At 35.9% G+C, this 23,357-nt stretch overlaps 1 protein-coding gene across 8 annotated transcripts; it reads left to right on the top strand.

The window, feature by feature from the left end:
• The first annotated feature begins 694 nt into the window (after positions 1-694).
• LOC125412684 (selection and upkeep of intraepithelial T-cells protein 7-like) lies at positions 695-23,094 on the top strand. Of its 8 annotated transcripts, none has more exons than XM_087904739.1 (8): positions 695-1,006; positions 8,609-8,695; positions 11,834-12,181; positions 12,508-12,789; positions 13,617-13,721; positions 16,859-16,990; positions 19,461-19,574; positions 22,337-23,094. In XM_087904739.1, exons 2-8 carry the CDS (start codon positions 8,611-8,613, stop codon positions 22,378-22,380), a joined length of 1,110 nt encoding a protein of 369 aa, XP_087760865.1. In that variant the 5' UTR covers positions 695-1,006; positions 8,609-8,610; the 3' UTR covers positions 22,381-23,094. The 8 variants fall into 8 exon arrangements, with proteins under 8 accessions (XP_087760865.1, XP_087760868.1, XP_087760867.1 ...); XM_087904742.1 differs by having other exon boundaries at positions 696-1,006; positions 16,943-16,990; XM_087904741.1 differs by having other exon boundaries at positions 696-1,006; positions 16,943-16,990; positions 19,449-19,574.
• Positions 23,095-23,357: the final 263 nt, after the last annotated feature.

The raw sequence follows: 23,357 nt of genomic DNA, 5'->3' as shown, positions 1-23,357 counted from the left end.
TAACTTTAAAAATTCATGTGGATGAAAGAAGAGACATTGTATGTCTTTGTGAAACTCATTATTCTTGTCTAAGAGAAACTTAGTTTGTTAAATTACAAGTGGTGTGGCAGAAGAAAGAACTCTTATTTGGTCCATTTTTGCTATTCTGATAAAATCTTGAGGGATTGAAAAAATAATTCTCTTTTTGTATTTAAAATAGAGAAAATTATCAAAAAATAAAGATTACATGTCTTCCATAATTTTCTGTCTACATTTTGTGATCTTAGTGGTCTATAGTCTCTAATACAAGGTAATTACTAAAATTTTCTTATGGATAGCTTAGAGGTAATGCTGCACAAGTCTTGATCAAGTTCTTCTTATTTTAACATTTCCTAATTTATTTCATTAGAAAAAATATGACAATTATTTTCCAAGTACTTCTGCTATCTTGAGCCCTCCACATGACTAAATTTAGTATAGACCATTGGAATAGAACATAACTGATATCTATAAGTTTAAAAATATTCATAGAAGCTATGTAGAAAAAGCAAAGTTATTTCTAATGGTAATTTCCAGAGCACATTCCTGTTGATACAAGCAAGAAATCCCCTTGGCATTTCCAGTATTAGCTTGTTTTTAGGGGACATTCGGGTGAAACTGTAAAAAGAAACACACCTTGCCTCAGATATTATCATGAGCCAAGCCAGTCATGTTGGAACAGGCCTGCTGAAATCAGCAGAGCTCCTGAGAGGCACAGAGCATGCTCCTAGGGAGAGTAAGCTCATGGGCTTCTTTACTGGGGAAAAGCAGCAGTCTTCCTGTTTTCTCTGAAGGGATACTGATTTGATATGGACAAGAGGAAATGCCATCCTGAAGGAAAATAGCCAAGGCTCTGAGGGAATACCAACCCTGGTAGAGGAGAGGTGTGTTTGTGACTAATGGTGAAGAAACTTTGCTGAGCAACCTGAAGGCACTGAGAATATTCGAAGGGTCAGGAAAGAAATTCTCTACAGAATCTGGAGCTCAAGTAAGTGATTTGGGTGTGGACAATGGTTGGAGACAAGGGTATTTCCTACCTCAGTAAGTCTAACCTTAGAATTTCACTACTTTACCTCTTTTTCCCCCATTGGGACTTAGAAATCTGAAAAGCAATGAAGTTTTTAAAAAGAAAGGTTTTGCTTTCATATCTCATCCTGCTGATAGAATCATTTGTGCCCTGAGATTCAGGAGCAATAACATTTCCACAGTTTTCTTCCTCCTTCTTTTAAAAAAAAGAATCTAGTTCTCTGATAGTTCTCTGAGAGTTTTTACACCAAGATCATACATATGCCCTTCCCCAGTTACTCCCGGATCCAGCGCATTTGTGTCACAATCCAACTTTATGTCTTTTTTCATCCCCCTAAAAACCCACTATGTGCGGTTTGTGCTGCCTTCTTCCAAAGTAACCTCAATCAACTGTGTAGGTACCATATCAGGAAAGGGCTCCGAACAGTTCTAAATTGCCAGCAGAACCTAGAGAAAACACTCTATTGTCACAGTTTATAGACTTGACAGTCACCAACGTAGGTGTCCCCAGTTTTCAAGATTCTACTCCTGAGATTTAAGTTATACAACTAAATAGCCACTAAAAGATCACAACCAATATTTTGTGTTTTCTTAAAGTATTTTTTATGAAGAGATTTGTTGAGCTATAGCTGACCTGCAACAAACTCTATCTGATATTTAAGGGAAATAATTTGTAAAGTTTTAAATATATATACAGTCATGAAATTGTCTCTGTATTCCATATACCAAGTGTTTATCTGTGAGTCCCAAAATGATCTCTGTGGACTTTTGGTGTCATTCTTTCACCTCCCTTTTTCTTTTCTTAGAGACTTACTAATTTACTTTTATTTTTATTTGCATTTTAGAATCATATATTTGTGATTGTAACTTGTGAACCATCTTTGTCTGACTCTTTTAATTCAATAAATCCTCTAGAGATCAATATCTGACATTTGTAAAAGTGAATCGTTACCTTTTATTTATGCATATATTATTGGACTAGCTATAACTTGTTTTTCCAATCTACTGTCAGTCATATTTTGAGTTATTTCCAGTCATTGACTTTTAATACACTTTTATTTTTAATATACTTTTATTGCTAGATACAAGTCTTCTTGTACTTCTCTTGTAGTTTGCTTTGAAGAATAGTTTTTAACAAATTCAATTGGGTTGTTAATTGTTCTGAAAGAGTGGGTGGTATAGGAGGGAAATACCAGAAACATACCTGTCATTTATTGATTAAATCTCTATAAGTCTCTTCATTGACTGTAACCCACTTTTCCAGGTAGTAAGCCAACTAATCACCTACCCACATTGTGTGGGAAAATCATATGCTAGAATAGTGTTAAATAAATTGCTTATGCTATTTATGAGATATATAAAAACATACTATAACCTTTAAGTATTTTCATATTGGTTTAATGGAGGCATCATACAGAAGTCTCGTGTATGAAAGTATCAAGAAGAGAAGAAAACCCTTGAGATGATGTTCTTAATGACATTCCAGCTTTATCTATTTAGCCCCATGAGACCCAGCTCATTCCTGCAATGCCTAATCTGTCTCAGGAGGTCTGTGTCTGGCTGTAGTTCTCCCCTGATTTCCCAAGAAATACAATGCATACATTTTCTATTATGTTGTTTTTTATCTTCTTATTAGTTGTATTCACTCTTTTGCAGAGGAAAATGTTTTAAATTTTCTAAATTTCAATTGATCATTAAAAATTTGTGCATTGTTCTGTAAATGTCAGACCAAAAAGCCTTTTCTTTGTGTAGATTTTCTTTCTGAATTATATAAATTCAAATTTAGATCTGTGATTCCTCTTGAGACATTAATGATGAAATGTTTACATTATGATAATTTTGCATAGGAGCTAATTAACCTTCATATTTTCAAAAGACAAGTTTCCATTTTAATTCTTTTAGTACTGCATAAATTGCTAAGGCTAACGTGCCTTCAATTCTGTGTTATTCTGTTCCCTATGGAGGTTCGTTACCCTTTTGCCAATTCTATACTGTTTTCACCATTGAAGTTTTGTGTAAATCTTGATGATAGCATGATCTCTGTAATCCATATTTATAATTGTTTTGATATTGTCTGGCTTTTAAAAAGGAGTTATTCTTTGCCTTCCTATACACATGACATATAACATCATGATATATACAAAAATTTTATCATATGTCTTAGGCCACTTAAACTGCTATAAGAGAGTGTCACAAACTAGGTAACATATGAAGAACAGAAATTTCTGGCAGATAGAAAATCCAAAGTGAAAATTTTATCATCTGTCAAGAACTTTTTATGGTGCTGTCCATGACTGAAGAGTAAACGTTAAGAGACAGAAAAACAACATGGGGATGGTTTGTCCTATCATAAAGATTTCACCCTTGGTCATAAACCCTCTCTCACAATAATGACATCAGTTCATGTGTAAGAGCAGAGTTTCCATGCTCTAATTACCTGTTTAGGCTGTTTACTCTTTCACTTCTTAATACTGCACCATGGCAATTAAACACCAACCTGGAAGGGGGAGGAGACGTGCAGGTCACAGCACCTGGGAACAAGACTTGCCTATACTACTTTAAGCTAATTTTCATTCAACATATAAAATACCTATATAGTTTGATAAAGTTACACTCAATCATATAATTCTAGTACATTATAAATTGCATTATTTTAAATTCAAATTCAAAATCATCATGGCTTATATACAGGGATATAATTTACATTTGAGTATGAACATATAATTTACAAGTTTTCTTGACACTCTATTTCAAATTTTTCATGGGTTTGTCGACCATTCATGTCGATGGTCATATATTATGTCAATTCAGACAGCTTTCATTCTCAGTGTCTTTTTTTCAATTTTATCTTCAGTTATTATTTATTATTTATCTTTACATCTGACTGGTTTCCCCTCTTCACCCCATTCATCCTTCCTCCTCCATTTTTTTTTCACAGAAGGGCAGACCTCCCATGGTTATCAGCCAGCCCTTGCATATAAAGCTTCAGGGAGACTAGGCAACTCCTCTCCTAATAAGGCTCGATAAGGCAACCAAGTAAGAGGAAATAATTGCAAATGCAGACAACAGAGTCAGAGATGGCCCTTGCTCCCACTGTTAGGAGTTCCAACAAGAAGACACTACACAACTCTTAGTGTCTTTTAATACTGGCCAGTGTTTTCATGAAATATTACATTACAGTAATTAGGTATGATGTTTTTCACATGACCAACATATATGCAATTTCTGTTGAAACAATATGTTTAAAGTGACATTGCTTTATTAAGTTAAGGTTGTTCTTTTGTTTATAGTTTACTGAGAGATTTCACTATAACTGAGAACTGAATTCATTGAGTGCTATTTTTCTGTTTAGTTGGTAATCTACATCAGTGTGAATCATACTCAGTGACTTTTAAATGCTAAACCAGTTTGAGGACTTCACTGTTCAAAATATACAGTATTATTTTATGTTATTGCTTGATCTTATTTATTAATATTTAGTTTATAGGTGTTATTCATTTATTTGTGGGAAATGTTACTTTACAGTTTTTTTTCTTTTTTTTAATAGTTAATGGCTTACCATAGCTCACGAACTGAGTTGTAATATCTCTAAATTATCTCACTTTCTATACATTGTCCAGTTGTGTGTCTCTTTATCAATTACAATTTGCTTCTAGGAGAAGCTTGTTTGATGAGAGCTAAATAGTGCATTGATCTTCAGGTACAGTTGTATATCATTAGAAGTCACTTTAATACTATAATTATCTAGCAGAATAATAGTATTAGGATTTCTACTAAACCCATGACATGTCAAGTCTTGGAATCTTAGACACTTTGGCAGTGTCAGGTATGGCTTCCATTTCATAGAGCAGGCCTACAATTCAACCAAAAAGTGATTAGTTACTCCCATAATATTTGTGTCACTATTGTATTAGTATACTTTACATACAGGCCACTCTTGTAGGTCACAAAGGATGAGCTACATGATATTGATGATTATTTTTCTCTTCCAGTAACTTTCATAGTAACTTCTAGAAATACAAATGCTAATCAGTAGGAGTGGAGTTTCTAGTTGTGCACTAGCTTAGTTTCTACATGTTTGATGACATAAGTAAGTGGTGTCCTTACCAATAGGGCCTTACTGTTATATTGTTGGAGGTTATCAATAACCTTGTTAATAACCTCTGATATTTAGGGGCAGACTCTATGGAATACCTTTGACCAATGACTTAACAATATTTAACCCATTCTCAGCACTGTGAGTTTTATACGATAGCATTAGATGTCTGATTGCAGTATTGTCTACATATTTTAAATTCTTTTTATATATGTATATATTTTAGAAAGCTTCTACAGTAGTAAGTTACCATGTGGCATTTCAAAGGGCCTTTCATGTTAGTTTCCCTCCTCATATTTCCTTCTTTCTCTACTTTTCCAAATCCCTCCTCATTAATATTCCCAGTGTCACATTTATTTCTTTATAATACTGTTTTATTTCTCTTTGAAACACACATAATTAAAGCTTAAAAGCTAATATTCACATATGAGAGAAAAATTGCAATATTTGTATTTCTGGATCTAGGTTATTCCATGCAAGATGTTGCTTCTAGCTCCATTCATTTATTTACAAATTTCACAATTTTGTTTTCCTTAACAGCTGAATAATAATCCATTGTGTAAAGGTAAGGGACCAGGAAGTTGAGAGGCTCTTCCATTATTTTCTACAGTGAGATGTAGAATACTTTAGTTGTACACTGTCTTAGTCAGTGTTCTATTGCTTTGAAGAGACTCCATGACCATGGCAACTCTTATAAATGAATGCATTTAGTTGGGGCTTTCTTAAAGTTTCAGCATTTTAGTCCACTGTCATCAAGGCAGAGAACATGGCATCATTAAGATAGACCAAGTGTTAGAGAAGGAAATAAGAGTTCCACATTTGAGTCTTCAGGCAGCAAGAAGAGAGAGAGCCATTGTTCTTGGAATGGGCTGTCTAAAACCTCAAAGCCCACACTCAGTGACACACTTTTTCCAAAAATGTCATACCTGATACTCCTTCAAATAGTGCCACTCCCTGGTGACCAAGTATTTACATCTGTGAGCCTATGATAATCATTTTTATTTAAACAACCACATTCTGTTTTCTGACTTCCATAGGCTTGAAGCCACACCATAATGCAAAAATGCATTCAGTACAGTTTCAAAAATATCCATAGCCTACACCATTCTCAACACTGTTTAAAACTCCAAAGTCAAAGGCTTTTCTGAGAATCATGGCAATCTCTTGATTGAAACCCCTACAAAATCAAAATAAAACAGAAGATTGCATACTTCCAAAATACAATGGCACAGAATATTCATTGTCATATCAAAAGGGGAGAAAGGGAACATAGTGTGGAAATAATGGACCATAGCAAGACAAAAAAACAGTAGGGAAAACTTCAACTCTACCTCTCCATGTCTGACGTCAAAACACCTTTCAGCTCTTCGAGTTCTACCAGCATTGTTGACCGCAACACACTTTTCCCTCTTGGGCTGGCTCCACTCCTTGTTGGAAGCTCTTCTTGGCAGGTATCCCAGTGCCCTGGAATGTCTAACATACTGGGGTCTCCACAGAAACCCAGGCTTCACCTTCACAGCTTCACTCAATGGCCTCTCCAGTCTCCCATGCAGGGACAGGGATACTTGGTCTCAGGGGTTTTCCTTAGCCTTGGGGGAAGATTCCATATGCCCTTTCTTGTATCCTTGACCCTAAAACAGAACCACCACATGGCAGATGCTGCCAAGTTTTACTGCTTACTGTGGTTGAAACAGGGCCACTTTTATCAATTGCGTCTTCCCCAGCTCTGTTTTGGATAGTTTCCTTCATGTCTTAAGTTTTCATTTCATTCCTTTTCACAAGTTAGAAGTTTTGTGGTTTTGGGGGTCTTGCCTTGAGATCACCACTACCTTTATTCCATTTAGCACAAGGCTTTTCTTTAAACTTTTTATCTCTTCGTGCACCAGACTTAGTTGCATAAACTTTCTGGTGCTTCTTTTCTACTCAACCTATACACTTTGTTGTTTTCTTTTGTAGGCTCCTTTTCATCTTAGCTCTGCATAAGAGTGGCCATTAATAACCATATGAAACAGTTAATACTAGGCTTTCTTAAAATCTCTGATAATGTCATTAACCTAAAACTCTTCAATTTAGACTCAGGCAGATATTTTGGGCAAGGGCAGAAGGCAGCCTCATTCTGTGCCAAAATATCACAAAACTGTCTCTAGGCTACTTACTAATATTCTTCCCCTTTGAAACTTCTTGAGTTGGGCCTCACAATTCAAATTCCCTCAGCACTAGCTTCACTGCTCCTACTAGTCTGGCTTATTGAGCCATGCTTCGTGCTTAGAACATTCAACTGGTTTCCTAATCCGAAATCCCAAAGTCCAGATTCTACCAATAAGCAGCATGGTCAGGTCTGGCATTGCAATACCCTGCTTCCTGGTACCAACTTCTGTCTTAGTCATTGTTCTCCTGCTGTGAAGAGACACCAAGACCCATTTAGCAACATAATTATAGTCAATTTTCTTCTAGGGCCAAGGGCCAATCTACTCTAGGTTCTTGGTTCAAAAAAAAAAAAATGGTACCAGACACGATTTTCATCTTATGGAGGACTTAAATCCATTCTGAAAGTTGTTAGTTACTCCCACAATGTTCCTGCCACTATTCTACCAATGGGCATGTCTTGCCAGGTCAATCATTGTTGTATTATGCAGAGTTCATGACTGGGTATAATTGATGTATTTTTTTTATCATAAGCTTGAAAAAGTCATTAATATGGAATTCATCCAGATCTTTTCTTTTGTAAGGTTATGTTTTTATTTTCAATTATCAACAACATAGTCACAAAACATTTTCATACTTTAAAGTTCAAATTACCATTAAAGATTACTAATTAAGCTGGGCAGTGGTGGCACACACCTTTAATCCCAGCACTAGGAGGGCAGAAGATAGGAGAATCTCTGTGGGTTCGAGGCCAGCCTGGTCTGTAAGAGCTAATTCCAGGACATGCTCCAAAGCTACAGAGAAACTCTGTCTCGAAAAAAATTTGCTAATTAACAGGTTTAAACACTATTCCACTGATTAGAAATAATATATATAATTGTTAACAAATAGCATTAGTTTCCTCACACTTTGATTTAAATTTATTTTTTCAATACACGGATTAAAGATATTTTTCTTAGATTTTCCTTCACATTAATGCATGCATGTCTTTAGACTGCCTGTTTTTGTTTCATGAATGCATTAGTTTACTTTAAGTATTTTTATTCCACTGTTTGTTAAATACATTTACTGGGGTTACTGCTCACTTAGAAAATTTGGCCAAAAGGTTAAAGTAACCACAGAGTGTAAACTAGAGTGGTAATGAGTTCTCCTCTGATCAGAAACATGTGTGATAACAATCTCTTTTTTTCCAACACTGTGAAATTTATTCTTAGTGGAATTTTAAGGTTGTCCCTTTTTAAAATTATGTATAAATTGTGTGTATCTAGACAATCTATACTTCATATCTCATTGTTTCTTACCTTATTCTATTGACCTTTTCAGATATGATGAAGCCCACAGACTCCTGTTTGTCTGGATTTTATGCTTGCTTCACTTTCCTGCAAGTGATAGCATTGGCATCGACTTCTCGTAAGAATACTTACTTTTTTAAATCCATTTCAGTTATGAAAATGATGCAAGATAGACTTCTAGTGTCCAGTTTGTTATTGAAAGAGATTAACAAAATCACTTCTTTGAAATATCAAGTAAAATAATCAAAAAGGGATCAACAACTCTCCTTAGATTAAAAAAGGAGTGAGATTACAGGATCTACCAACTGTCCCTAAGAGAGAGAGCCAGAAAGAAACATAAATCTACCAGATCATGAATGTCTTAGAAGAGAAGAGAGATCTGAGAAAATAAGTGGTAAACAATAAAAATATAAGCTGAAATCACTGAGTTACTAAAGCCTCAGTGTAGAATGATTTGAACCAGAAACACCCCATCATTGGTAGGCATTGGTTCTAGTGGTGAGGACAGAGTGATAGAAAAAGTAACCTTTCTAAAATAGGTTCACCTTAATTTGTTCTGCATTCAAGATGAACTGTCTTCCCACAGCATTACCTGTTGAGTTTCATGGCCTGACTGAACTGACCTGGGAAAAGGAAGGGTAATACTGAACTCGAGTCACCTCTTTCTATCCTGTTATTCTTAGGATACAAAGACCTTGAGAAGCCCTTAGGAAGGGTCACAACCCAAAGACATAGATTCACTAATAGGCAGAATTCAAATCATGAAACTGCAGAAAGTTTCGTCTCTCTTCCCAGCACACATCACACATTAGTATTACATCATTAAAACATGTCATCTAGGTACATTAATTTTAGTAGATATCTGTCTTCCAAAAAAACTTTCCAGGACACACTGAGAATCAAAACCATAGTACATAATGACAGAGCAAGTGAAACCACACAAATTGCCTGGAATTGTCAGCTAGAAGTGTAATACAACGATGATTAATATTATAAATGATCTAATGGCAAAAACAGAGAATAAGTAAGAATGGAAAGATACTATAAGCAAATCTAGAAATTCTTAGAAAGTAATGAAAAGCTATCTTATATATAAAAAGCACCATAGCAGAAATAAAGAATTTACTCTTTAAATGGGTTCATGAGTAGACTGAAAGGTCAAAACTCGGAAAAGAACATCTGACCTTGAGTATTAGTCATAGACATGCGTAAACAGAAGAAAGACTAAAATTATTGAGAGAAAAAAATCTTAGAATTCTGAAACAACTCTCAAAGGAATAATACAAGGAGAAGAAAGGCAAACAGGAAGAGAAGTAGAAGGACACACAATGCAACCAAGACTAAAACTCCCCACAGATCCAGGAATCTCGGAGAACACTACACAGGGTAAGAGACAAAGCAAACAGAAAAACAAAACAAAGCATGCACCCCTGAATGTAGTATTAAAAGTATAATGAAAATGTAAGAAAAGCCGGGTCTTGTTGACGCACGCCTTTAAACTCAGTACTGGAAAGGCAGAGGCAGGTGGATCTCTATGAGTTCAAGACAAGCCTGGTTTACAACAGCTAGTTCCAGGACAGTTAGGACTGTTACACAGAAAAACACTGTCTCAGAAAACCAAAAATAAATAAATAAATACATAAATAAATGAAAATGGAAGAAAATATTTAAAGTGCTAGTAGTCATGGGAAGGAATCTGTGTGCCCCATGTCCAAAATAAATAAATAAATAAATAAATAAATAAAATTACCTCCAATTTTATAGGAACCATACAAACAAGGAATAGATGAAGTAAATTATTTAATGCATAGAGGGGGAAGCACACACTAACTAAGAATTATATATCACAATACATTAATTAACTTTCAAATATAGAGGATACAAAGACATTTTCTTAATCAAATAAAAGCAGAAGAGTCTTTGTGAATAATAACTCTAATCTTGAAAAATACACTAAAGCTTTGTTGGAGAGAAGGAAAATGGCAGAAAATAAAAACTACATGAACAGTAGGGAATGAAAAAGTAATTGTAAAATAAGCCTAATTTTATTAATTGATCTAATAGAGGATGCTATTTTCAAAATGGTAAAAGCAATGTTTTGTCAATTATGAATTCTGTAACAAAGGAAAGAGTAGCAGATGGAAGGAAAGAGTTTCCGGTTCTCCCCATACCCACAGCTGCTTTTGAATGCCCTCTTTCAAAATAAAGTAAAAATGACAAAAAGCTTGAAAACAATCTAGATGCTACCTCAGTTAGGAAGTGGTAAGGTTTTAACTTTAGGAGAGCTACAAGAATAACTAACCACCTCTTTGCCTACACTTATGTGATCAGAGGCAATAATCAATGATCAGAGCATAGTTCTCCAATAATTAGAAAATGGAGTTGTTTTTGCCTATCCTAACTCTCACAAGTTACCAAGACTGCCCTGGAGATCATGAAAAACTTTTCATTAATAAACTAAAGGTTGTGGGAGTTAAATGGTACTGTCTACTACAAATAACAATTATCCAAACTTTCAAGTGAAGTTGGAGGTAATTACAAATTGTCTTTGAAGTTTTTCCTCAAATGATACACATAGGCTTTAACCGGTGAGATTCAATAATTGAAAATTGATGAGACTTTAGCTGCTCTGCCTTCATCGTTGTATCGGTGTTTTGCTGAATTCGTGATACTCTGGCATTCTTGGAGGAGAGTGAAGCAGGAAGTGGTGTGTAGTTGGAGGAACCAGAAGAGTGGGAGACGACATGAGAAGGAATTAATCCTTGTCCCTTCGACTCTCAGTGCTTCTTGGCAACAAGAAACTGTGCTTCACATTCTCAGGTCGGCATTCTGTCTCAGTGGGGCTGAGACACAGTGGGAAAAAACCTACCATGAACTGAAGCCTCTGCTACCAGGAATCAAAACAATATTTTCTCATTAAAATTATTTTCTAAGGTGTTTTGTCACAGAAACTGACAATCAGCCTCTGTAGGTTTCAGAATTCCAACTCAGTTATACCAGACACAGTTTCTTCCATACAATTCTTAAGTAGCAAGACAGATCACTGGGGATTCCTACTTTACTAGAAACTATTTTAAAGAATGAGCTAACATTAGTATTAAAAAAATATTGAAAGATAAAAAGCAATGTAATCAGAGTTGAATATTTAGATCAGCTGAGCCTTGTGGGCAGGATTTGATATGTTCTTCTAAGAAGTGTATGGCAACAAAGTCTTGTTAATTTCAGATTTATTGTGATTTTCAATTTTTCTCCACAGAGAATCTGATGGTGACTACTCCCACTGGACATTTGGTGGCTAGAGTAGGAGGCCAGGCTGAGCTCAGCTGCCAGGTGTCCCCACCACGCAGTGTGGAGTCTATGGAGGTGCGCTGGTTCAGGAGTGACAATTACAAACTTGTTTATCAGTACAGAGGTGGCCACGGGGTAAATGGAGAAGCTGCACCTGACTATGTGAAACGTACAGAGTTTGTGAAAGACGCCATTGGGAAGGGCAAAGTGGCACTCAGAATTCATAATATTAGCATTTCTGATGATGGAACTTACCAATGTTTATTTAATGATAGTGATTTCAGTGATGTGATCAACATGAACCTCAGTGTGGCAGGTAAGTTGCTTATGGAATATCGTATATCACTGTCCTTGTGCCCAATAAACTGAAATACATGGAAATTCTCTTAAGGCTTTTTCATATTTAAAGTTTTTAAAATAGTCAAGTAATGAGTAAAAGTCACACATCTATCTCAAGAATACACTATGCAGAAAATAGACATAGCATGGTAGCAAATTAGCCTAATTTGAAAATAATATATGGAAGTCAATTTACTTGTGTTGTTAGACTGCAGAACATATTATTGAGGCTCCTTTTTTCCAACCTGTCAGTTCAGTTTCAGTATAATCGCTATGCTTTTATCTTCTTGTCCTTTCCACCAGCATTTGGATTGAAGACACAAATCCATGTTCAGAGTCCTGGTTATGATGGACCCACTCTAGGTTGCTTTACAGAGGGGTGGTTCCCACAGCCCAGAATGGAGTGGAGAGACAGTCAAGGGGAAGTAGTTCCATACTCTTCCATCTCATACTCCCAGGATGAAGACAGATTTTTCCACATGAAGATGACTCTTATTCTCAGAAATCAGTCACAGAAAAGTATCACATGTTGTGTTCTAAACCCTCTAACGGGTGAAGAGAAGCAAACAAATCTCATCTTACCAAGTAAGTACTCAGCCATGAGGGGTTAATTGCCAACTTGAAACTACAAAGAATAAACAATGAATTACTCTCCTTTAAAGGACTTACTGCCTTACAGAGCATCCTTTGATTGTACCTCTTTATCATTGATACTGGTTTTGGTAAGACAAATGATAAGTGTAGTGTACTGAAAGAAAGTCAAAGCATGGAAATTTATAATTAAGCATATATTAGAACTCTAGAGACATTACCTCAATAAATTATCTACTTATGTGTAAGTTTAACAAGTTGCTAATTCAGTAACATAAAAATAGTATTGATCATTTTGAGCTATATTCTCATCTTAGGAAAAAAACATACTCTATAAGTTTTTATAAATTCTAAGTCATTAGGACACATTGATTATTGTCACATAGATTTTCTCTGTAGTTGCCTCAAAATCAGGTCTGGCAATGTGTAATTCTGCGTCATATACAAAAACTGGGAGAGGTAGGAAAAAAGGAAGTGAGAGAGGGATGGAAATAGGAAGGAGGAATCAAAGAGAAAGGAATGGAATGAAGAAAAGGAGGAAGAAGGGAAGAAAATTGTGAGAGAAAGGAAGGAATAGAGGGAGGAAAGAAAAGAGATGGGGTGAGAGGAAGGGTGGGATGGAGAGAGATGGAGTGGGAGGGAGACAGGGAGAGAGAGAAGGAGAAATGGAGAGAGATGGAGCAGGAGGAAGATAGGAAGGGAGGAGATAAGGTTAGGAAGAGTTGTGGGACGGGAACCTGCTCTCCTGACAGCAGCTTCTTGGTCTGGTGTGGCTCTTTAATATGTGTATCTTTAAAATGTTCTCTTCTTTTTTTTCACAGATGCCTTGTTTGAGAATAACATGAAGAAATTAATTTTTATTTACCTTTCAATATCAATTTTTTTATTTTTAATTTATGTTTCAGTTTTTTTCTTCATGAAATCAGGTAACTGATCCAAAAAGAATAGAATCATTAAGGCATTTTCCATGTAACTTTATTCCTAAGTAAAAAGCAGAATTCAGTTAAAATTAACTGATATTCATTTCCTGCTTTTATGCACAGCTTGCTTCTTACTTTACAGCTGTTGAATTTACATCTCTTAACTCTGAGAATGCTAAAGCAGTTTTAGTTTTAGGGATGAAGCTCACTATGAATAATTTCCTGTGCTTTTTCACATTCACAGTTAATTTCTATATCCCTTAAGCACAACACATTGAAACATTAAAAGAAGTACTAATTGAAACACTGAAATTAAAGAGGTCTTCAGTTTATTTTTTAAGAAATGTTATTTCCATCACAGTAAAGACACCTTCTGCCACCTCAATCTTTTGAGTAATATATGTATGTGAGACTTATTCTAGGGTAGATTTAATGTGATCACAAATTCCAGAATACAGTTTTGTGGGGGCAATGTGTGTGTATGTTATATGTGTGTATGTGTGTGTATATGGTATATGGGTGTATCTATGGTGAGTCTGTGTGTGTTTGTGTGTGTGTGTTCACATGGTATATGCACATCTTTGTGTTCAGGTGCTTGGACCTGTGCTTCTGCCCTCAAAGACCGGAGATGAACTTTGGGTTTCCTACTCTATCCCTTTCAATTTTATTCTTTTAAAGGAAGGTCCCTCACTGAACTTACAACTTGGCTGACAGCATAAAAGCCCAAATGGTCCTCCTTTTCTGCCACCCATAGCACTGGATTTATAGGTGTATATGCAGACACACCCAGCTTTGTTATTTTTTTAATGTGGGTGATAAGTTGGAACTCAGCTCTTCATAATTTCACAGCAAATGCTTACCCTCTGAGCCATTTCTCCAACCCCTCAAATTATTTTGAATGTTATACTCTTTAAGCCTTAGTCTTGAATAAATTAATATGAAAAAGAGGTACTTACATAAATCAATAACTGCTTTACAACCAAATTCTTCTCTCTCAAATTATAGAAACTAAATTTATGCACCATACTCTGTATTGACACAGGGATCCAGTAGCTAAAAGAGCAATACTGATTTATTTTTAGAACAACCTTTCTAGGTGTATTATTTAGAACAACCTTTGGGGCTGGAGAGATAGCACAGCAATTAAGAGCACTGGCAGGTCTTCCAAGGACTTGGGCTCAGTTCGCAGCACCCAAATTGTGGCTGGCTCACAACTGCCTTTAACTCCAGTTCCAGGAAATCCAATACCATTTTCTAGCCAGTTTGGGCATCTTGCATACAAATGATGCACAGACATACATGGAGGCAAAACACCTATACATATAAACTTAAAGGAAAAGAACGGCTCTTTTCCAACTCAATGACAAAACAAAATTTATTGTTTACTATAGAACAGAGTAAAGCTACTATATGGAGACACAATAATTCAGAGGCTGAGTATATAATGAAGCAGAAAATAGCAATTAGATAAGTCACTAAGAAATCTGAGGTCAAAGTGATGAAAGAAGGCTACAATTTAAAGAAGGCTAGAATTTATTATTGATTCAAAGATAATGTGACTCAAAGGAGAATTTGAAATCCATCCATTCTGTTAATTTATCTAATCCATAGACTCCTAATTAATAAATCATATTTACAGAGTGCTTCCTAATGCCCAATATTATGATAATCAATTTATTGAACTTATCTAAGTGATTCTTGAAAGTAGTTCTGTTGCTGATCATCTTATTAGGGTGAGGATACAGTGGATTACACAGATTTCAAAGGACAAAGCTAAGAACAGCCTACAGGTATGTTTGACTTTAAATTTCATGCTATTACTTCCAGTACTTAGTGCTGTTTTAACTTCATCTTGGTGACTATGCCCTAATCTACTACTATTTGAGCCACCAAAAGCAACTCCACAGTTACCTGCCTGCTTCTGGCAGTGGCCAGGCCACACAGGCTACACCCTGAGAGGAATGCTGATCCTGGAGGCATCAGCTCTGTTGATGCCACTAACGTAGCTTTAACTCCATCTGCATCATTCTCTTTATAAATAAGACTTGAGATTCAAAGGTTGGAGTGAGAATATGCTAGCTCAGAGAGGTTAAGTAGCAACTATGGAACCTTCTCTCTACGCTGGCATCTCCCAAATATCATGTCCCTCCGCTCCACCAAAACAAAACAAAAAAATCCTTGCCATTCAAAATCCATCCCTACTACTTCCCGTGTATCTATCACTCTTAGACGCCCTCTGAGGCTCTATGATTACTTTCTGTCAACAAGAAGCTAACCCAGCCTCCTGACCCAAGGTTTATTTTATTTAGTTAAAGCAAATGCAGACTTGGAGTTCACCGTGTGATTAAATATCCCCCGACAATTTGGTTTCAAGTTTCTTCTTGAGCATCTTCCAGACTGTGGAGACCACTTAATCATTGAAATTGTCTATTCCAAGATGGTAGTGGGAAATTTATTCTCTTTTGTTTTCAGATAATTTCTCCATGTTATGTCCAATGGTGATTCTGGAAACATACCCACACCCAAAAGTTCTGATTCCAGATACTAAAAGTCAAGTCAAAATTGTATTGTTTTATAAAATATATTTCTAGTTACTTCAAAAATCTCATCCATCCTTTTCTGGAAGGTGATATGAAGATTAACTATCCTGTGGATACATATTCAATAATTTATGAAGAAACGCTTGTGTGCTGTCTGTTCAGCTTAGGAAGTGGATTTCTGAGCAGGGTCCTAGTAGCTCAAAGGTGAGAGTGTTTTGCTGACACTGATGAAAGAAGCAACCACTTCAGTTCTCGGGATCTGTGGATCCAATGAAATCCCCTCATTTTCGCTAACGCTATTCTCACAGCTGCTCTTGTCCAAGACTGAATCTGACGAGGACTCCTATGAGCTGAGCTGTCTCCATTCCCCACAGTCACTGATTTTGTGTTAGGTTAGGTTGTTATGATCAAAAAAGGAAACTTCTGTTATCTCTGGCAATCTTACAGCCAACCGAAATGTCTGATACAAAAGAAGCCTGCTGCTTCAGGTCTCTTTAGTGAGTATGACTGGAATCACGCTGCTCAACTTTTCGTGTGGTTGTGCTTGGGGGCTCTCTGACATTTCTAAGCTCCTTTTACTAATTCTTACTCTCTCTGTTCTAGAATGTGCACCTGGACGTAGACGTACAAAAAAAATGCATAAATTAGACATAACCTCAATGATCTTACAATTCCTCTGTTTTATAGCCTTCTCTGGAACAATCGTTTTTAAGTATCTGCAATTGCGGAACAAAGGTAAATGGTATTAACAGTGATAGCGTATCTCTGGTCCTCTTGTTTTCAGGGATGTTAGTCTCTTTGGGATTGTTTAGTTATGTGAAACTTACTTGCATCATCTCTGGGAGCATCTGTGGTTTGGGTGTAATCTCAAAGGGTCATACTCTAATGGAACGTTACGGGAGGCAGCAGCTAAAGCTTCCAGTGCTGTCAGCTGTGGTAGTGACTGGATCCTTCTGCTCCTGACACAGGAAGAAAGAAACAAAGCTTCAAAAAATATTGTGGAATGAGCTCGTGTTTACTTGCCATTTAATAATCAATATACATATGTGGCTATGATTTAAAATTTTTAGCATTTTTTATCTTACCATCTGTATTGAAAATATATGAATTTCTATTTCGTTCCAATAATAATATTTCATTAATATGAAATGTCATGAGGCTTTTTAAACTAAAATCATTCAGTAGATGTATTAAGTATGAAATAAGGTCATTATTTATAAGTAGAGTTTATGATTAATAGGCTAACACTATAATATGGTCTTACATTTGACAATATTTTATTCCTTAAAGGCTTATAAGGGAAATATGTATAGAGAATTGTTAACAGCAATCAGTGAAAAAAGAGACTATGTACTAATATGCACATTTCTTCCAAACCACAAAACAGGACTTTGTAGTCACAGTGGTCCCCAGAGGGTCTCTCATCATTTTCTCTTTTTCCTACCACTTGCTAGAGAGGCCTCAGGTTGTAGAATGCTTAGATCTGTACACTTCTATGATTCCTGTCCAAAATTCTTCCTTAGAATTTATGAATCCAGGCAATAAATTTTCCTATGCTTTTTATCACCAAAAGCAAACAATTTACATTTATATTGGCAATCAAGTACCCAGAAAATAAAGCAACTAAGACAAAATTACTCTGAACATCTTTGTTCAAGTAACTGCTATTATAACTTCTGAGGATTCTGAAGGAGAAAATGCCAGGAACAGAGACACAATACAAATCATCTAAGCCATTTCAAGAGCCATAAATATTCAATTCCTCCTGATTATAAGAGGTTTGTCAGCCTTAATGACTACTGTAGTCAGCTACTGTGGACAGAATAATAAATTGAGCAGGATCATGAGTTGGTGCATGGTTCCCTTTATGAGCAACTGATCAAGGTATCATTTCCCATACCACTAACATTGGGTAAGAAACCCATGAGCAGGCAAGAGCCTGAAACACACCCATTCTCTTTCTTAGAAGATCCATTAAAAACCCCAAGCCAAACTATCACAGCATGTGGGCAAATGGCCTAGCACAGGCCCATGCAAACTCTGAGATTTCTGCTTCAGTCTCTGTGAGACCCTAGGAATAAATCTTGCTTACTTGCTTTTCTTGTGCCACTAAGCCTTTAGCTCCTACAATTCTTCCTCCACCTTCTTCTGCAGGCTCCTCTGAGCTTCACCTAATGTTTTACTGTGTGTCTCTGTATCTGCTCCCATCAGCTACTGCTGGAAACCTCACTGATGACGATTGCACCAGGCACCCATCTATGAGTACAGCAGAATATCATTAGGAATCATTTCGTTGACTTTTTGTTGGTCAGTCATGGATGGTTTTCTATCCTAATCAGAGTTTCATTTGTACATGTCCAAATTTGTTTATATTGTAGGATAGTTTCTTGAAACTGTGATTATGGACCCCCATTTTCTTGCTTGCTGTCATGTGGAGACTGAAATGAATTAAATATACTTCCAATGAGACTTGGCAAACAATGATGGAACAGGCATCTTTCCATCTTACATCACTATGTGTCTTCTTCTTTCTGAGTCTAGCTAGTGAAAGTCTCTGCATTTAAGAATTTATATAATTAAATGGGCCCACCCAAATAATCACAAATAGTCTTCTGATTTTAGGATTTATAACTTTAATTACATCAGAAGACTCCTTTTTCCATATAATATATCTCAAATGTTGAGGGAGTATGTGTAGATATTTTGGAGATCAATTCTATTTGCTACATTATGACCTCCAAATATTTATCTGTCTCTTAAACACAAAATTCATTCAACCCATTCTGAGGTTCCCCTAAATTTTCATACAATATAGCATCAAAGCAAAGTTAGCAATTGCAAATAGTTAAGAAAAGATTAAAAGATATCTATTTTAAATAGTCAATCAATCCATTGTAAATAGCAAAACAATGTTTCTACAGATTAAATTATGTTTCTTTTTATCCTCCTCCTTCTTCCCTTCCTTCCTTCCTTCCTTCCTTTTCTATTTTGATACAGGATTTCTTATGTAACAGAAGCTCAATTCAATCCTCCTGCCTCAGCCTTCTCAATGCTGATTATAGGCATCTATCAACACATTCAGCTCTGAAAAATCCTAAAAAGTAGTAAAATGATATTAAATGATATCATTTAACTTGTCTTGGTCTAGTACATACAGCCTCATTAATTTTCTAATTTTTTTTAACTTTCTTAGTTTCTATTTCAGATCCCTTATTTTCTTTGTACAATAGTTGGATAGCAAATATGACACTGGTGGTAGCTTTTCTGGTGACAACTTTCAGCTTAACAACCATAATATTATCATGGATGCACATAAAAGGTAAGTAAACAAGAAGAGTCATTATGTTAAGACAAGCATAGACCTTTCATCTTTTGAATGTCTTGTTTTAAAACTTATTATTTGCCAAGGTTTACTCAGTTTCTCAAGAGAGAAGAGAGGTTAATACCTAGACTTAGCTTTTATTATGTTATATGTTAGTATTTTGAAGTCAAATTGTAGCTTTCTCCTGCTTGAGTTTCTACTTCAAGTGTGCAATAAAAAAATAAAGGGTATGGACTGGAAAGATTTCGTAGTGGTTAAGACAACTGGTTGCTGTCTAGAGGACTTGGGTTTGATTTGCAGCCTTCACATGACAGCTGACAACTGTCTGTCATGCCAGTTCCAGGAGATTTGATGCCTCTTGACCTCCATAGTGTCATGTAGTGCACTGGCATATATGCAGTGAAATACATACACATAGAATAATGACATAAGTTTGAAGACATTTTTAAAGTAGCCGGCTTCTTTTGTTCTCTTACTAATAGCAGGCAGAATCCCGGGTTGCTGAGATTTTATTACCCCATGCTTCAATGAATGAACCAATTTGTTTGAACCTTCCAAAAATACAGAGGTTGCCTGTCCAAAAATATGTTGATGACATTATTTTCTACACAGATCATTTTGCCCCATCCATATATTTCATGAATCGAAAATTGTTACAATTTAATCCTCCTTGGATATGTTTTGCAATATATGTTAAGAAAGTTCACTGTTTTCCATTTTTATTTCTGTCAGAGAATTTAAGGCAAGAGTTAATAAGTTAGAGATGACACAGATTTTATCATCTAAATGTTTTTGTTGTAATGAGAATCAGTGTGTTTTCAGTTATGTAAAATTCATAACTGAATTTTCAGTTATGTAATATTCCCCAATATTAAATATCATATTTAATTTCACTGTGTTTCTCACTAGAATATCTCTAAATTAATATTGAATGACTAATGCACATAAATAAATATTTAAAAATATCAATGTATAAAATCTTGAGGTATTTTGAACACATAAGTTGACCCATTCCAAATAGTTTCTCATTAAAGAAAAAGAAATTCAAAGATTTTAAAATACACTAAATCAATTGAATCCATGAAATAATTTGAGTAATTTTTCTTTCCCTCAAGTGAGAATAAAAAAGATAAACATATGAATATATACAAAACATACAAAGCTAAATTGTTGAAATATTAATGTAAAAACTATAGTGTAGCTGCAAATTAATGAGTATTTAAATGATAGGCTGTTTAATCACACTAGGTCTCTGAATCTACATATTGTAACTCCCCAGATTACATTAACCATAGATCAAAAATATTTTAAATTTTTAAAATATTTTACTTGACTGAAACACCAACCCTGTCACAAAGTCTTTCACCTACAATCTGTCCTGCCTGCAAGATGTGCTGGGCAATGGTGGGTGGCACAGAACTTGCAGGAGTGAGTAACCAAAAACTGTTCTAACCAGGGGCCCAATTCACAAGAGGAAACACATACCTAACACTGCCTGGATCCCCAAAACCAGGGGCTGGGTAGACCAGAGACCTAGGATAAAATCCAAAATGACTGGCAAAATAGTTAATGAAATGATCCCTAATGGTAGTCTCCTGTACTCATAGATCAGTGTCATGACGGGAGCAAATGCAACACTCAGAGACAACACTACAGTTTTTCCTGCCCTAATAGCTCCCAATTGCCCCTATTCACAGGCTTTATAATTTTTAGTTCTAGCTGACCAGCATCAAATATTCCAGTAAAGCAATATTTTGCTTTAGTATTTCTGTTATCTTGTTAATCACAGCCTATTATTCAACCCCAGCTAACTGGAACCACAGGATCTTAATTCAAAATAACCAATGGTCCTGGTAGAGTCTTTAATATTACCTCTGAATTTTCAAAAGCCAGGCCTCCGTCTTCTGCACTGCTTCTTTCATTCTTTCAAGTTTCACATAACACCCCACTGAGCTCTTAACATTTAACGGTTCTTCTAGTTCAAGATCCAAAGTACTTCCATAAACTTCCCCAAAACACGCTCAGGGTTGGCACAGCAATACCACACTCCTAGTATCAATTTGCCTTAATTAAGGTTTTTATTGCTGTGATAAAACACCATGACAAAAAGAAAACTGTGGAGGAAAGGGTATATTAGGCTTATACTTTAGCATTGTTCGTCACTGAAGGAAATTAGGACAGGAATTCAAGCATGGTAGGATCCTGGAGGCAAGAGCTGATGCAGAAGCTGTGGAGGGGACCTGCTTACTGACTTTCTTCACATTGCTTGCTCAGCCCACCTTCTTATTGAACCCAGGACCAACAGCCCAGAGATGGCACTACTCCCCATGGCCTGGGTTCTTCCCCCATTGATCACAAAATGAGAAAAAACCTTATAGCTGGATCTCAAGAATGCATTTCCTCAGCTGACATTCCTTCCTCTAATGATTCTAACTTGTGTCAAGTTGCCAGGAAAACCAACCAGTACACATGTCTTTGTCTACTTTTGGACCTTAGAAAAATGGGGAGTGTCCCTCCCTATAAAGGAATTATAGCAACATGGTCCTGAAACCAATATTCCATGGATATCAGTAGAAAACTCTATATTCATGACTTAGCCAATGAACATCAATATCTGGTACTATCACAAAAACAAAGAGTATGCTGTTAATGGAGATAAGATAGCTAATCTACCTATTATATTAATTTATCTATTATAGCTTCTGATAAAAGAACTTGGAAGATCATGATTTATCCTATATTCTAGCCTTTTTTTACAGGACAGAGAAAAATAAAACATGAAACACAAACAATAGAAATGTAGTCGACAAAATTCAGACTCCTGCTCCAGATTCTTCAGTGAATTTGTTCTAAGAAAAAAGGATGAAAGAAGGTTCTGCAGCTTAAGACAGATGTAAAAAAATACCCAGTGTTATTATTTACATTTTAAGTGCTCTCCAAAGTCCAATTGATAAAAGCTTGGTCTCCAGTGTGGTATTATTGAAGGACAGTGAAACCTTCAAGACATGAAGACTAATAGGTGGTCTCTGGGTAATTGTGAGCAAACACTCAGAAAGATAATGGGAAATTAGCTTCATCTTATTTCTTTATTTTGTTTTCGAATCATTGTATGAGTGGTTTTACTCTGCCATTTACTCTTTCCATGATGTACTGCTTCCTGTCCAGAGGCTCAGAAATAACGGGTTTTCTATACATTTTCAGGGGAAATTAAGAGAGATGGGGAAAGGGGGAGACTTACCCTCAAAGTGGGTGTTTCTTTTGAAGTCTGAAAATGAGCACTGTCACCTGCCTGACCTTACTTCTTATTGAGCAAGTGTGTCTATGGTTGCTGCTTCCATCCTTCTTGTCCTTCAAATGGGGACCGAGCATCAGTAACTTTCCACAAAACTTCCAGAACTCCCACACTGTGTTGGGACTGCAAAGGCATCCAGATTCATGGATTGGAAAATTAATGGATTCTCTGCCTCTCTAAATCCTATTACATAAACCAAATCAATAAATTGCATATTAAAACATACACATATTCTGTTGGTTCTCTTCTTATTGTGTCGTATAGGGTTCACAATAGCCTGAAATGTTTTGAGCATGTTGAATCCCATTGTTCAACAACTCAAGAAAAAATTACTCATTCCCAGTACTGGGCATTTTATTTATTGTCATGAAGTTTCTAATTGGGGAATTGCTCCCTTATTACAGGGTAGCCCTATTTATTTTTGACCTCCCACTAGCAATGAATGTTTGTGCCTCTTTCTTCACATCCTTTCCAGTATGAGCTGTCAT

The sequence above is a fragment of the Myodes glareolus genome, chromosome 3 (genome assembly GCF_982192425.1).
Source record: "Myodes glareolus chromosome 3, mMyoGla1.1, whole genome shotgun sequence".
NCBI lineage: Eukaryota > Metazoa > Chordata > Mammalia > Rodentia > Cricetidae > Myodes > Myodes glareolus.
This window is presented reverse-complemented; position numbering and strand designations above follow the sequence as displayed.

Coding starts and splice junctions, on each gene's coding strand:
- LOC125412684 (XM_087904737.1), top strand. CDS start 8,611: ATGATGAAGCCCACAGACTCCTGTTTGTCTGGATTTTATGCTTGCTTC. Junction 12,790..13,616: donor AACAAATCTCATCTTACCAA/GTAAGTACTCAG, acceptor TTTTTTTCACAG/ATGCCTTGTTTGAGAATAAC. Junction 13,722..16,858: donor TTTTTTCTTCATGAAATCAG/GTAACTGATCCA, acceptor TCTCTGTTCTAG/AATGTGCACCTGGACGTAGA.